The sequence below is a fragment of the Danio rerio genome, chromosome 4 (assembly GCF_049306965.1).
Source record: "Danio rerio strain Tuebingen ecotype United States chromosome 4, GRCz12tu, whole genome shotgun sequence".
In the NCBI taxonomy this organism is placed as follows: Eukaryota; Metazoa; Chordata; class Actinopteri; order Cypriniformes; family Danionidae; genus Danio; species Danio rerio.
In genome coordinates this window covers 63,368,361-63,384,320 of record NC_133179.1, presented here as the reverse complement: position 1 = coordinate 63,384,320, position 15,960 = coordinate 63,368,361, and the positions used below count along the sequence as shown (strand labels likewise).

The 15,960-nt window shown below is 38.5% G+C and overlaps 1 protein-coding gene across 1 annotated transcript; it reads left to right on the top strand.

Annotated features, from left to right (window-relative positions):
• Positions 1-3,202: 3,202 nt before the first annotated feature.
• On the top strand, positions 3,203-10,011 carry LOC141381817 (uncharacterized). The gene is made up of 8 exons (XM_073948746.1): positions 3,203-3,634; positions 3,724-3,792; positions 4,251-4,464; positions 4,580-4,655; positions 5,910-6,256; positions 6,348-6,421; positions 6,531-6,622; positions 6,700-10,011. The coding sequence occupies exons 1-8, from the start codon at positions 3,627-3,629 to the stop codon at positions 6,906-6,908; spliced, it is 1,089 nt and encodes a 362-aa protein (XP_073804847.1). The 5' UTR covers positions 3,203-3,626; the 3' UTR covers positions 6,909-10,011.
• The last annotated feature ends 5,949 nt before the right edge of the window (positions 10,012-15,960 follow it).

The window sequence follows — 15,960 nt, the reverse complement described above, 5'->3', positions numbered from 1 at the left end:
TGTTCGGGAGGGGAGGCGGGTAATGAATTGCTCCAGCACCACGGCATCCACCAGTTGGGCGGTGGTTCGGCCATCCTGTACCAGCCATCTGCGGCAGGCGTCACGGAGCTGCTGGGCGAACGCAAAGGGCCCGCTGGAGAATAGCTCGCTTCAGATGAGCGTATTCCAGGAGATTCTGGGCCGGTAGCTGCTGTGCGGCGATCTGGGCTTCGCCCGAGAGCAGCGGGATGACTCGTACCGGCCACTCAGCCCGCGGCCAGCCACACGCCTCAGCCATCTTTTCAAAAAGATCCAGGAACACTTCCGGATCATCCTCCGGCACCATTTTCTGTAAGGCGATGGGAGGGTGGGCGGCAGATGTCGGAGCGGGCCGGATCCCCTGGGACAGCAGACTCCGGATTTGCTCGCGGTCCTCCCGCTGGGCCTCCATGAGGACTTGGAAATGTTGTTCCTGGATGTTCTTCAGTTCCACCAGCGTCTCATGTTGTTGTTGGTGGAGGACCCAGAGGGCCTGGATAGCTTCCGCAAATGGCATTCTTGACGGAGTGGTCATTCTGGCAGTGAGGCTCTTCTCCTTCCCCGGATTTCGGCACCACTGTAGTATATTTCGTTGTTGTGTGGGAAGAAGAAGACAGGGTCGGCGATATCAGGTAAGCAATATATTTTATTTTGCTTTTCCACAGCACTAGCAAACTGTGCCCGTCTGTGCGTGTGTGTGTGTGTGTTCTCTCCTCTCCCGACTGCTCCTCCCGTTCTCCTTAAGAAGGGAGTCTCTCCGGCCCAATCACTAGAAAGACAGGTGTTATTTATCATTTCTGATTGACCCGCTGATTAGCCGCCGGGCTCCTAGCATGCTCTCCCCCCTGATTGGGTGTTTGATCACGCTTACCTCTCCACAATAATATATAAGATAAAGAAAATGTGAAATAAAAATATAAATCAACAACAAGTGAAATTGAAAAACTGAAGAACTATTCCACTATATACATACACAAACAAACAAACAAACATATTATTTTGGAGTGGTCCTTTTCATTTCCTCTAGCCACTCTTCTTTAGTCAAAGTTTCAGTCTGTGGGCAGTACACCCTGCCCCTGAGTTGGCTATGGCCTGTGGCAATTGTTTTGAACTGCCCACACTTTTTACAAGTGTTCGCTTGAATAGATCTTCAGTACGGTCTTTTGGGAATGGCTCTAGATGCGGACAGTGATGCAGCAGGCTGTGAGCTGGTACTGGACATTGTTGGCTGAAGTGGTGGCTGTCTGAGTGGCATCCCCTGCACCATTGGGATACCCTGGGCTATCTGCACTCCTTGCATCATCGGGATACCCTGGGCCATAGGGATTCCCTGGACTATTGGCACAGCCTGGAACATTGGTACACCCTGAAACATCGGCACACCCTGGTACCCTGGTGTAGCCAGGATGTAAATGTTGGGTACCATCTGCAGCGATGCTCCAGGTGCTGATGGTGTAAACATGACCTGATGACCTGGGTCTGTGCTGGTGCCTTGGGTCTGAGTGGGGGTCACCCAACAGATGTCTGCCTCTGCCTTGCCTGACCTGCTGTACTCTCTGCCAACATGTACTGGTGCTGCTCTCCTGGTTGGTCCGGTGAAATCTTTGATGCCACTGGTGGAGTACAGGGGCTGGGCCTTAAGTTGTCTCTTCTCCATCATCTCCTGAGCTGGTACAGTAGGGGCAGGTTGTTGCACCGTTTTTGCTGGAGCAGCAGAGGCAGTACTCTGCTAAAAATAATCAAAAAAATACATATAATCATGAAAAAGGAAAGCCATTCTAGTAAATAATTATAAACACATATTGATTCATAAATGTACCTTTTAAGTGTGAAAACCACATGTGCATTTCAGCACACCTCCAAGCAAGGTCCTCTATGGAACAAAATCAATGCCTAAAGTATTGAAATAAAAAGCTTGTCGAATTACACTAACTGAAAAAAATAATGCATTGAATTAACAAGTGCTTGCATTCTAATGACATGAATTGCCAGGGTTTGTATTTTTATGTCCCAAAATTTAATATAGCTGTTTATTTGAGCTGTGAATATTTCAACTAAAAATATTTTGCACACATTTTTATACTTAAATTCAATAGTTCATAATTCACCATTCAGAATTCAATTCCAAAACATTCAGTTCTGTTTAAAAATACGATATATATTATTCAAAATGCAATTTTCAGTGCATTTTATTTCAGTTCAAAAATTCGCTTCCATAAATTCAGTGGTTCAAATTCGACTGTTGAAATTCGACATTACATCCGGGAACTGCAGGAAAAGCAATGGAGTACGGATCCAAGATCACTCTCTGCTGTTAGACGTCCTCGACAGCAGGTGGTGCTAGCGGCAGTTATTTCTTCATCAACAAGCAAACGCAAGACGACGTGTTAATGGGCGAAGATGGACCAAGAGGTGAGTATTAATCACTAATTAAGACATAACATCTAAGATTACTTCTTCAAATTGCTTATAATAATATGCAATTCTTCTGAATTAAAGGCGAGTTTATGTCACTGTAACGTTAAAGGGCTCTCAAGTTTAAGGAAAACTTTGGCTTGAAATTAAGGAGTCGACTGTTTTTGATTGTTAACAGCGAGGGAGAGGAGATGGGGGTTGATTGATGGGGAGCGAGGTCGGCTAGATCTTTGTATATAATAAACGCAATAAACGTATTGGGTCGTTTACGCCAGATGCGGCTTGCGCTAATATATCGCGCCATTTGCGCGTAAATAGACGCGTGGACATTTTGAGTTAACTTGCTACACGCTTCATTCGCGCGTAAAATTCCCGCTGCAATAGACGCGGATTATCGTCATGGAAGGGGCGTCCCCTCAGACGTGCACCAGCTCTATGAGTTTATCAACACTTCTAGAAACTGTGCCTGGATGATGAAAGGTTTATTTTAAAATGTACTGTATATAGCTTGCAGTAGTCACTGAAAATGACTAAAACTCAGCCATTGAAATATGTTAGGCTACCTTATTTGATGACTGATTGTAATATTCGAGAAAGGTTATGTGTCAGTCCATCATCTTGCTGTTTTATAAAGCAAGTAATTTGAATCTATATTGCCAAACTACCAGCCTAGCAGGAGACAAAGAATAAAATTTTATTTTTTACAAGAATTTGAATGGTCAAAAGTCACGACTACATTAAAGCACTTCCATGAACCTGTTTTCAAAATGCCAGAATTGAAAACATACTTTTACAGCACCGAGTATATTGATTATGTGAGCTCATTTGCCCCAGTGTTGACATTTAAATTTACACATTTATATCTGGATACATTATCTTAAATGAAACCAACAAGGTTATTGTTTTGATTTCTGAAAAAAAATATAATTGTAAGAGAAATATTATTTAAATCAAGTGAAATTAAGAAACAGGCATACAAATCTACAGTGGGGTAAACAAAATATATATGTTAATAGGAATTCAAAAAGCAAAACTACTTTACACCATTGACAGATTTTTTTGTTTTTTAATTTCACTTTCCATCTCTGTTGTGCTTGTCTCACAAGGGAGACAACGATGTTTTAAGGTCTGCAAGGCACCTTCTCTCACTTTTGACACGTCAAGAGCGAGACGGGCCTTCGACTAGTCAAGATATGAACAGGTATAGCAACATTTGAAAGAATTTCAAGTGAATGTCAACACATATGTAATGATAACTTTTAATAGCTAATTTATTTTGTGGTTTGTCAGATCATCTCAGGTTGTCAGACCAAGAGTTGCAACTCCGGGGCCATCATCGGTTCAGTCAGGAATGACTAGGTCAGTACAAAGTCACCTTTGTTTATATAACACTTTTTTTTATAACTACAAATTGTTTCCAAGCAGTTAAACAGTGGGAAAAAATATGTGATGTTTGCCAATTGGACATTAAGTGAACTGACTTAGTTTAGTTAATCGGTTATTAATTTGGATAATTTAATCTATACTACAGCTCTGCAGAAAACAGTGCTGTATCCAGCAAACTCAGTTGAGATGTGAAATAATTTAATTCCACTATACAGTTAAAAAGGTGTCTCTATGGCACAAAATTAATTGCTCAACTAATTAAGGCGAATGCAACATTGGCGAGGAACCTAAACTCTGAATGGAGACAATAAATAGGCTTAGTCTGGAGGGCTTGTTCTCTTTTGACCATCAAAGCTCCAAAGCTGTAAAATGCATTCCTACATTTTCTGATGTATTATTTCTGTTCTGATTTTGTTCTGGTATTCTGATAGATCCTTTCCTGGATTATTCACAAATCGTAGAGGGAAACGACGATTCACTGGCACAGGTCCTTTACCAATTAAACCCAAACCATTTCAGGTGACATTTCACCTACTTCCGGGCCAGTGTGAACGATCTCCTAGTGGTCCAGATCAGCTTCTACATACTCAAGCAGGACTAGGGCGCAGAACTGCAATGCTAGATGAAAATATGACTCATCAGGAGGTACCTAACCCTACATAACATAATGTGCCTTTAAATTCTGCTCATATTATTTTTATGAATGTTCATACGGAGAAGTGATAGCAGCTTGATTAATTATTCTTGTTGTCCTTAACAGTTATGTGATAAGCTCATCGAATTATATCCTAAGCTTGGTGGGGTAATGGGTGGTTGGCTTCTTTACAAAGCATCAGGTAATATTCACTGCCTTGAGTAAGATATTGTAATTGTATAAAAGCATAGTAAATAGTAATGTGTGTAAATATGCAGTTTGTGCCTAGTTGCTTTACACATTTGTTCTTGTCATATTTAGTTTTTTACCAATTTCAGACCACATCAACCTTAAAAAGATAGTTAACCTAAAATTAAAAATGTTGCCATTTACTACTCTATATCTTGTTCTAAGTTCCAGTCTTCTGTTAAGCATAAAATATGTTTTTTTTAAATGTTAAGAAGCACCTATCTGTAGTAGAAACACAAATATTAAGGCTAATACTAAATACTTGTCTTTGATAGAACAAAGAAATGTGTGTTAAAAAATCTGAGGGTGGATAAAAGCCAAGATTCTATTTTTTGATATCCCTTTACACCTGGGTGTATGCACACAAGACAATGTTGGCTTGAATGGAGTCCAAGCTCAATTACCACATCCCGTTTTTCTGTTTATTATACTAAACGCTAATAATGTTTAACTTCAAAATGTGTTACATTGGCACAAGCTGTTAGTACAATTTGCTTTTAATATGTTGTTAGGTAAACAAAAAAATGTATGTAATTATGGGTGTAACAATGTATCGTAGTACAATTTATTGCAATACAAAAATGTCACAATATGCATTGTGGCGTTATGACAATTTTATTGCAATATGACATCTATTCTCTTATTGGTTAAGCTACATTCCACCTGCTGTCACATGCATTCAGATTGCTTGAACTAGTAGCAGAGCAATATGTGTGTAGCTAAAATAGAGGATGGCTCATTCTCTTATAAGTCCAACATCTGGCAACATTTTGGTTTTTCCAGTTACTGAATAGGACGGTAACAAGAAAACAGACAAAACACAAACTGTGTATAAAGACTGTAAAGAAATGCTGCCATACAAAGCTGCGAACACAACAAATATGATGTATCATTTAAGCCTCAACCATAACACCAAAGTGCAATCGAGTGTCTCAATTAAGTGCCAAAGCTGAAGAAATGACAAGATGCATAGAAGTATTTATGGTAAAAGACAATGCCATTTTCTATGATCGAAAAAGTTGGATTTTGCTAACTGAATATAAATAAAATATCGTGATGCATATTGTATCGTGAACATCATATTGTGAGCTGAGTGTATTGTTACACCCCTATAAGTAATAGAAAATGAATTTTAGATTACTAATTTTTTATTTTATTAATAACATATAATAAGGCATTACGTAGCAGTCTTGTTTTTAATTTTTAGGAGGTTGGGGAAGTCGTAAACTTGTCCTAATGGCACCTGCAGACTGTGGGTACACTGGCAGGCTTATTAAAGCTACCAAAATAGGAGAGAATTCAGTCCTCTACATAGCTCCTCTTCAGGATGAGCTTGATACTGCTCCCTTACCACCATCTTCTGAAGCCTTTCGTGATATGCCTAAGGCAATCTGCAAAAAATGCAACGAATCCTACCCACTTCAGCTTTTAACCAATCACATTAAGTCCTGTACTGATGTTGTTGTGGTGGAGGATGAGAATGATTCTCAAGATGAGTATCAGCAGGAGGCAGAATGTGAGAACAAGGACAACGAAGTCAAGAACAATGAACAGGTTAGTTTCTTCCTTATGTATATTTGACCCAAGGTGATATAAATTTGAATTTTTGTGGTAATTTGTGTTTATTTGGTTATCGGCATTATAGGCTTGCTGTCCTATTTGTCAAGAAGTAATGCCATTTGGAATTTTAGAAGTCCATGCCAGTGAATGTGGGGAAAGGTGTGCTAGCTGTAAATATTTATTTTGTGAGACACGGAAAATATGTTATATTTACCTTGCACTGTAACATTTTCCATAATTTTAATTGTTTACCATTTTTAAATTGTAGTCCAGTGAATGATGACAGTAACAACACAGCTGAGTTTTCATTCATGAATAAAGAAGTGAACAACACTGCTGATTTTTCAATCATGGATAATGGTAATTATTTGTGTGTGTGTTTTTTACATTCTTGTGCTGCTGATGCATTGTTAAAATAATGTAATTTAATTGAACAGATTGGAAGACTCATTTGGATCCAAAGACAGCTGCATTGTTGTACAGAAAACAAATACTTCAGCTACATGAGACAGGGAAGCCCCTTTTCATGTCCATGGATCTAAGATCAAGTGTGGAAGAACAGGACAGGCAGCTAATCAACTTCTACAAGCAAAGAAACGTGGAGTGGGCATGTCCTGTTAAATGTCAGCTTCAAGGTGCAGCCTAGAGTAAAAGAAAGAAAAACTTGGATGCAATAAAATATACAGTTCATATAGCATATTCATGCTTATAGCTTTAGTTACTATATTGAAGGATTCGGATTTCTGCTTTCCAATCCGTCTCATCATGGACCAACGTTTATCCTTTTCATCATCCTGTTTCTCAGTATTTAACTGTGAATTGATGTTAACTAATGAATAAGTTATAACTGCTTACTGCAAGAATGTTCTGTGTCCTTGCTTCTCTTTTTGCCTGTCTATTTTAACTTTGTTTTCAGGAGACACACAAACCAGGTCATAGGTCATGGAGACCTCTCTCTCTCTCTCTCTCCATCTGTTCTTATGACTGGAGGTCCAATACAGAGGAGAAGACAGCTGTTTTATTGTCCTGATATTGCCTATAATATTATAGCTGTTTGATTGATCTATTTTTGAGTATAATACATTTTAATGTAATTCCTTTTCGTGTGGAGATAGACTGTGTGTAGTAAAGATACTGCAGCAGACTGTTGATGGAAACAGTCTTGAACCAGCCTGATAACACAGCTGAACGTACAAGAATTATCCTTGAGTCTTTAACCCAAATGGTCGTTTGTGTCTATTGTTTTCCTGGTTTAGCTTTTTACAGGTCGGAGATCAGCTCCTAATAACTTAGGGTGACCTCACCTCTAGGCATCAGGTCGCCATCCATATCTGGAGACAGATACAATGCTTTCTTTGACGCACGCATTAAGGCCATCCATATCTGGAAGTAGATACTATGTTTCTTTGACGCATGTATTTAGAATTGTCTATTTCTGTTGTAACCAATGAGAACTGTTTACCTGGATCCCACCCTTTCTGGACTTGTGTAAAGAGTATTATTGTTCGATTGTTGAAACTGTAAGCAGAGCGGCCTAGGAACTCATTGAGAGTGTTGAAGCTGGCTTCTGCGAATGAAAACTGCAAACTATCTTCAGTAAAATTAATTTATTTATTTTTTTAAATCTCTGACTCCGGCTCTTCTTCATCTACCAGACTGGTCAATCTTTGGGTTAAACTGTAGACAATCCCTACAGTTTTGGTGGAGGACGCGTGGCACTTGTTTACTGGTAACACCATTGATCAATCAACAAAATGAAGGTAGGTAGATTTAAAAATTATATACTAGGGATTGTCTGTGAAGTAGTGGGTAGTAACGGAACGTTTTTGGTTCTCATTTAGACGTAAATGAAAGGCGCCGGTGGATTCACAGGATTTTGTGGTAGATTGCTGTGGAATCCCTTAGCGAGCTGGTGCATGTTGTGGTACACCTATAGCGATACGGATAAGTGTAACAGTAGTTGAGAGGTGTACCTTCTCCTTTACCCGGAGTTAGGGTACTCATTTGATGGGTGTTTAGGAGGCTTTTGGGACATTCTCGGGCATAAAACCTGGACTGGTTTTCTATTTAGTAGTGGACTAAATTAACCCGAGATTGTAATTGAGTTCCACCACTGCTATCTAACTGCATCACAGACAAAAGGCATGCCATAAGAATAGTGTAGGTCAGATTATTAGGGAAAGAAATAATTGAATAAAAATAACAAATAACATTATAATAGGGATCCATTTGATAGTAGTGGCCACAAAAGTCAGACAAAATACCTAGAAATATCAGGGTGAGGGGACTTCCGGCGGTTAACTGAAGCGCATGGCCGCTTAACTTTTTGTCTCCCGTTCGGTCGGAGATTAATTCCCCAAACAATACAATTAAAACTTAGTTACTGATCGAATTTAATGATGGAAGGGGAGAAGATCAAAAAGGGCAAAGGAAAACAGCTTGGGAAAGCGGATAAAGGTAGTAATTTAGAGGATACCGCCGTGGCTGAGGAACAAGGAGAACGTAATGGCGGACAAGAGGAAAATCTAAAATTAGCAATAGTGGATGATAGCGTCGCGGCCATCCGCGCAGACATAAAGATGATGGCCTTGGAGATGAAGTCAGAGCTAAATAACTTCCGGGACGATCTGAAAAGAGAATTAGTGGACTTTCGAAAGGAAATTTATCAGACGCTAAACGAATTCACAACTGATCTAAAAACTACAACTGACAGAGTGAGTGAGGCCGAGGCCCGCATCGCCGAAGCCGAGGAGTGGTCCACGGACTTCAGGGAAGCTCTGAGCCAGTCACTACAAGCCCAGGAAAAAATGCAGATGAAGTTAACGGACCTGGAGGCACGCTCGAGACGTAATAATGTTCGCATTTTCGGGATCTCGGAAGGCGCCGAAAATAACAACATCTACCAATTCATCGATAATCTTATTAAAAAAGAACTGGACCTCGTTGATATTGAACTCAGGATTCAAAGATGCCACAGAGCGCTCGGACCAAGACCGCCTAACGAGGCACAGCCAAGATCGGTGATTGTGTACTTTCAAGAATTCAAAGTTAAGGAAATGGTTCTGCACACTGCGTGGAAGAAAAAGGAAATCTTTCACAACAACAGCAGGATCTATTTTGATCATGACTACCCTGCTGAAACCTTGACGAAAAGGAAGGCATACTCTCAGATCAGGAGGATACTCAAAGAGAAGGGTATAAGATTTCAAACACCGCCGCCAGCGAAATTGCGAGTGTTCTTTGACGGTGGGCCGATCACCTATGGAAGCGCAGACGAAGCGACCGAGGACATGAAAAAAAGGGGCTTCCAGTTCGGCCGCGAGACATCTTCAGAAGTTGAGGTTTTGAGCAAAGCGCGGACGACCGGCTGGCAACGCTCTACGAATACGACAAACCGGCAGACCCGTCAGGATTGGATTAAAGAGAGGCTCCGGAATTTTCGCCGACCAAGATAGATTTAAAGGTTTATGGTTTGTTAGCTGTGAGTGACAAATGACTGTAAACTATACAGTTGGTGAAGGAACCAGCCGTTTGTTATGGACATTTTAGTGTGTGTCAGGCGACAGCTGCGAACACCCGCAACGGGATGGAGTAAGACTGAATTCTTTTTTTTCTTTCCCCTAACGTTACTACTCTAAGACTGTTATCTCATGTAGGCTGTTGCTGTTATCCTACTTACCTCAATTATTTTTCTGTTGATCTGCAACGGGTAAAATCGCCCTTAATAAATAACGTAGTTGACCGACAAACACGGGAACATATATATATATTTATTATTTGCTTTTGACTTTCGTTAGTGCACGCAGAATACCCTAAAGGGCACTTAAGGCTGCACTGAAGAGGGGCTCTGGTGTTTATCTAGACTATTCCCCTACAATAAGAAGTAAGAACTGTTTGTTACTTCGAATGGAGGTTTCTCTATGTATTCTGTTTAGTTTTGTTATTTCCGACTGTAAAGTCAAGGGTTCTTTTTTTATTGTATATAGTTCATATGTAGTTCAGACTAGGTCACGAATAACATATACCTTACAGAAAGTGCTTTATAACATGATCACATGCAGTTTCAGGAATATAGGGTGATTACCCTTAATGTGAATGGCTTATACAATCCAATCAAAAGAAGCAAGGTTATCGCAAAGATGAAAAAGGAAAAGTTGCATGTTATATTTATGCAGGAGACGCACCTTAATAATCTAGAACACGAAAAATTAAAACAAAAAGGGTTTAAGAATGTATTTTATTCATCTTACAGGAGGGGAAAACGAAGAGGGGTAGCAATATTAATCTCTAACTGTGTGAACTTCCGCCTGCTTGCTGAATTTACAGACAAAGAGGGTCGATATGTTCTTGTCAAGGGCCTCTTAGATAAAAAAGAAGTTACGTTAATTAATGTGTATATACCCCCTGAGCAAGACAACTCATGCATAAGGGAAGTTTTTCAATTAATAGCTTCTGAAGCATCAGGAGTTTTGATATGTGGAGGAGACTGGAATGCCCAGATGCAACCTAAGCTTGATTCCACTAATGCATTAAAGAGGCTAACCCCTAGAGCAAGGGTAACTAAAAAACTGTTGATGGAACTGGGATTGATAGATGTATGGAGGGAGCTCCATCCACTAGATAAACAGTTCACATTTTATTCCGCAAGCCAAATTTCCTATTCAAGAATTGATTACTTCTTTGTTTTTAATTCAGACAGACACCGGCTAATAGACTGCAAGATAGGAACCAGAGATATCTCTGACCACTCACCTGTTTACCTAACTATACATTTAGATAACAAAAAGAACAACTCACTGTGGCGGCTTAATACAAGTATACTGAATGATAGTACATACAAAGAATTTATTCAAAAGGAAATAAAGGATTATATCGATAACAATAACAATGGGGAAGTATCACCGAGTGTCTTATGGGATGCATCAAAATCAGTGATTAGGGGTAAACTCATAGCTCTTACTTCACATAAGAAAAAGGAAAAATGTAAAAAGATGTTTGACTTGCAGGAGAACCTTAAGACCTTAGAGAGAGAACATATTATGGAAAAGAAACCTCATATTTTAAACCAAATAAAAAATATTAAGAAGCAAATAAATACATTATATGAGGAAGAAATAGAGAAAAAAGCCAAATTCACTAAGCAAAGATTTTATGAAAACGGCCCAAAGGCTTTGAAGTTATTGGCATGGAGGCTTAGAAAACAGCAGGCGGAGCGGACTATATCGGAAATTAGAGACCCTATAACTAATAGAATTAAACACAACCAAGATGATATCCATAACATTTTTGAAACCTACTATAGAAATCTATATAGTGAAATAAGTACAACTAATCCCACTGAAATAAATATCTTCTTAGAATCATTAGACTTACCCTCTATAGGCACAACACAGAATAAATCCCTAATGGCAGAGATCACAAAAGAGGAAATAGGGAAAGCAATTTCAAGATTAAAAGTAAATAAAACACCTGGCTCAGATGGCTTCCCAGTTGAGTGGTACAAGGTCTTCAAAGACCAGTTAATCCCCATGCTTCACGAGTGTTTTAACTACATGCTTAAAGGTGGTGAACCACCAAGAACATGGAGTGAGGCAATCATTTCGATTATTCCTAAAGAGGGTAAAGATAAGAAAGAGTGTAGTTCTTTTAGACCAATTTCTGTATTAAACACGGATTATAAATTATATGCATCAATACTAGCTAAAAGATTGGAAGATATAATACCAGAATTGGTGGACCTAGACCAAACCGGATTTATAAGGGATAGGCAAACACAAGATAATATTAGGCGGGTGCTACATGTTATTGATCATGTCAACAAAAAGAAAACCAGAGCTGTAGTTATTAGCTTAGATGCGGAAAAGGCATTTGACTCAGTTCGTTGGGAGTATTTATATTTAGCACTGACAAGATTTGGCTTTAATGAAGACTTTATTAGATGTATTAAAAATTTATATTCATCACCAAATGCAAAAATTAGGATTAATGGTCATCTTACCAAAAGTTTTGTTCTGGAAAGAGGCTGTCGTCAAGGTTGCCCCCTTAGTCCAACCCTTTTTGCTTTATTTATTGAGCCTTTGGCACAGTTAATAAGAGACGAACCGGGAATTAAAGGAATAACAGTTAGAGGTTCAGAGCAAAAGATCTGTCTGTATGCAGATGATGTTCTTTTGTTTGTTGGAACACCAGAACTTAGCATTCCTAATCTGATGTCAGTTTTAAATAAATTTGGCACCTACTCTGGTTACAAGCTAAATATCCAAAAAACACAAATTTTAAGCTTTAATTATTTCCCTCAGAAAGATATGCAAAATAAATTTAATTTCAAATGGAACTCAACAAGTTTTAAGTACTTGGGTATTAAAATAACTAAAGATTCTACACAATTGTTTGATAGTAATTTTGGCCCTATAAATAAGAGTATAAAATCTGACATAGATAGGTGGTCCCAGTTGCCCTTAGAGATGCACAATAGAATAGAGACAATAAAAATTAATATAGTTCCTCGTCTTCTATACCTCTTCCAATCCCTACCAATCGAAATTTCATCAAAACAGTTTAGAGAATGGGACAAGTGGATTTCAAATTTTTTATGGAGGGGCAGGAGACCTAGAGTTAAATATAAAACATTGCAGTTGTCTAAGGAGAAAGGGGGAAGATCATTGCCTTGCTTGTCTGACTATTACAAAGCTGCCCAGTTACGGCCCTTAGTAATCTGTTGTAACTCAGAATACACTGCAAAATGGAAAGACCTGGAAACTTCACAAATTGATATCCCACTACAATCATTATTGGGTAGCAAGATTTTACATAAACACTATTTAAATAGCTTAAATCAGTGGTCCAGGGTTCCCCTTAGAATCTGGTTTAAAGAATGTAATTCTCCACTACTCGAAAAACAGTCTAGACTGATTAAATGGGTAGCATTTGACCCTGACTTTAAACCAACTAAAATCGATGGGAGGTTTCAAGCTTGGTATAGGCTCGGCATCACTACATTTAGCTTGATTTCCTCAAATGGGGAATTAGATAGCTTCCAGAAAATCTCAGATAAGTATGGTCTAGACAAATGTGATTTCTTTAGGTATTTGCAAACCAGAACCTATTTTAATAGTGAGATTAGATGCTCAGAGAACCATCCCCCCAATTTAATTGACTTAGTTATAGACATCTACAAGAACAAAGATAATAGAAGACTTGTTTCAAAATTGTATTCTGCCATCCGATCGACCAAGGAAGAATCAACAAATTATATCAGACTAAAATGGGAGAGAGAATCCAACCTAGTTATCTCAGAGGAAGATTGGTTGAATATCTGCTCAGTACAGGCCACCTCTTCCAATTCTGGTATGTGGAGAGATTTTTGCTGGAAGAATCTTACCAGATACTTTATAACCCCCAAATTAACATACATGCAAACACAGGACAAGGACAGGGGGCAGTGCTGGAGGAAATGTGGAGAAGACTTGGCAAACCACTTTCACATATTTTGGAGTTGCCCAGCCATCCAGCCATATTGGAAGGATGTAAAGCAAATAATACGTAATATTTTTGGTGATGATGTGGATCTTTCTTTTACAACAATTTATCTGGGAAATATTGCAGCCAACCTAACGGTAAAAGACAAGTACTTATTAAAAATACTCCTAGCAACCAGTAAGAAAACTGTGACTCGAAAGTGGCTACAATTGGAACCCCCTACAAAATCTGAATGGTTGGATATCATATCTAATGTTCAAAATATGGAGAGGATGACTTTTTCTTTAAAACTACGAATGGACAAATACCTGCAATATTGGGAGAAATGGATTGTACTTATGCCTTTATACAGTGTAACCTGATTTATATATGTATTTGTTCATGTGACCTGTAAGGAAATATGTGACCTGTCAACCGTTCATTTAAGTTCTGGTGTTTTATTGTATTAATTACCTAATTTTATTCCTTTTTTTTTTTTTTTTTTTTTAACCTACTTTTTGTGTGTTTTTTTTTTCTCTCCTTAAAAGAAATAAAAATAAAGTATAAAAAAAAAAAGAAATATCAGGGTGAGGTTGATTGATCAATGATGCACCAGGAGCAATCCCGAGAAAATTATGACCCTAACTGGATTGGACCGGTCTGGAAAGTTTGCACATCTTGGGATGTTTTACAGATTCATCAAGCAGAAGCCAAGCGCTGTTGGTAAGAGGGCCCTCTCAATTTCTTGTTGCTTTTGGTGTTGAACTCAGATATAAAAAGAAATAGATGAGAGCAGAATGCAGTAAATGGCTCAGCTAAGCTCTCAGGTTTAAAATGATTTTAGAACTGATTAAAAAAAATAAAAAATTTATTCCTTTGGCATTTAATTGTCATTGAAAAGCTAAAATCTAAATATTGAGTGTCGAGTAGCAAAATCGCAAGCACAAAAACTGACAGTAACATTATGGGAATAAAGAATAGCTTATGTTTTGTCTTAGAAGATAAGATTCTGTGTGACTGCACTGCTATCTTGGTTTAGCCCTCAACATGACTGGTTTTGGCTGTAAAAGTAACAGACACATGTCTGAATAAAAATATGCCATGTAAGTCTGTGCAAACAAGCAGCTTCATGGTTGGATTTATATATTTTTAATAATATATATGTAACATAAATGGGGGTTTTAAATAATACTTGGATGGATGCAGTTAACCCCTGAAAGATCTAAAACTATTGTTGACTGTAACAGCATTACTTTGAAAATGCATGTCAACTCTGTTTTATATGTTTTAGGACGGGCTTATGTAAAAAGATATTACAATGAAATTATGTTATTGAAGTTAATGTTATGTTTAATGTATGTTTAAATTTAGTAAACATGCATTTTCATTCTAGATTGCTCAAAACTTTCTTTCTCTCTCATTAGATGTCAGCTAAGAGCTGCTATCTGCCTGTTCCATAACAATTGATAAGCACAGTGCTCAGTTGGAAATCACAAAGTAAAGGAAATGCTAGAATGAATACAGAAATTCTACATATCAATTTGTATACACTAATAGAAGTATTAGTAATTAAACATCAAATTTAACAAATAAAATATTGCAAAATGTTTTTGTTTGTTTTCCCAGTGATGGGTTGCTGCTGGAAAGGGCACCAGCTGCATAAAAACGTGCTGGATAGGTTGGCAGTTCATTCCGCTGTGGCGACCCCGGATTAATAAAGGGACTAAGTGAACAGAGAAATAAATGAATGAAGGAAAATGCTTTTGTTAAAGCATCTTGAAAAACACTAATATACCCGCTGAGCTATAGAGATAATTAATTTGAACAGTTGTTAATACTGTTTGGAAATTTCTTGTCTTGTCTTCAGTGGTTTATTACTGTTTGTAACTTTTGTCTTATCTTTAGTCTCCACCATCACATACAGGGCCTGATGGCTATACTGAGGTAGTAGACCCTGACACTGAATGGATCAGGGTGATATCTAAACTCCCTGAATAATCTCAGCTTAATATTCAGTTGATTTAAGTGTTTGATTAACCTGTCTCAATGTTTAAATTCTAGTAGTTAGTCTCAATGGCTTTCATGGTTCTTGACTGCGCTTTCCCAAGTTTGCAGAAAATTCTGAATCAAGGAGGAAGCCTGCACAGGAGCTTGCAGTGTGAGTGGCAGTTGACCGGTGGGCACGAAGGGGGGTTCCCTAAGACGGGTAAGATTTTCCCTTGGCCAAAGCGGAAAACAAC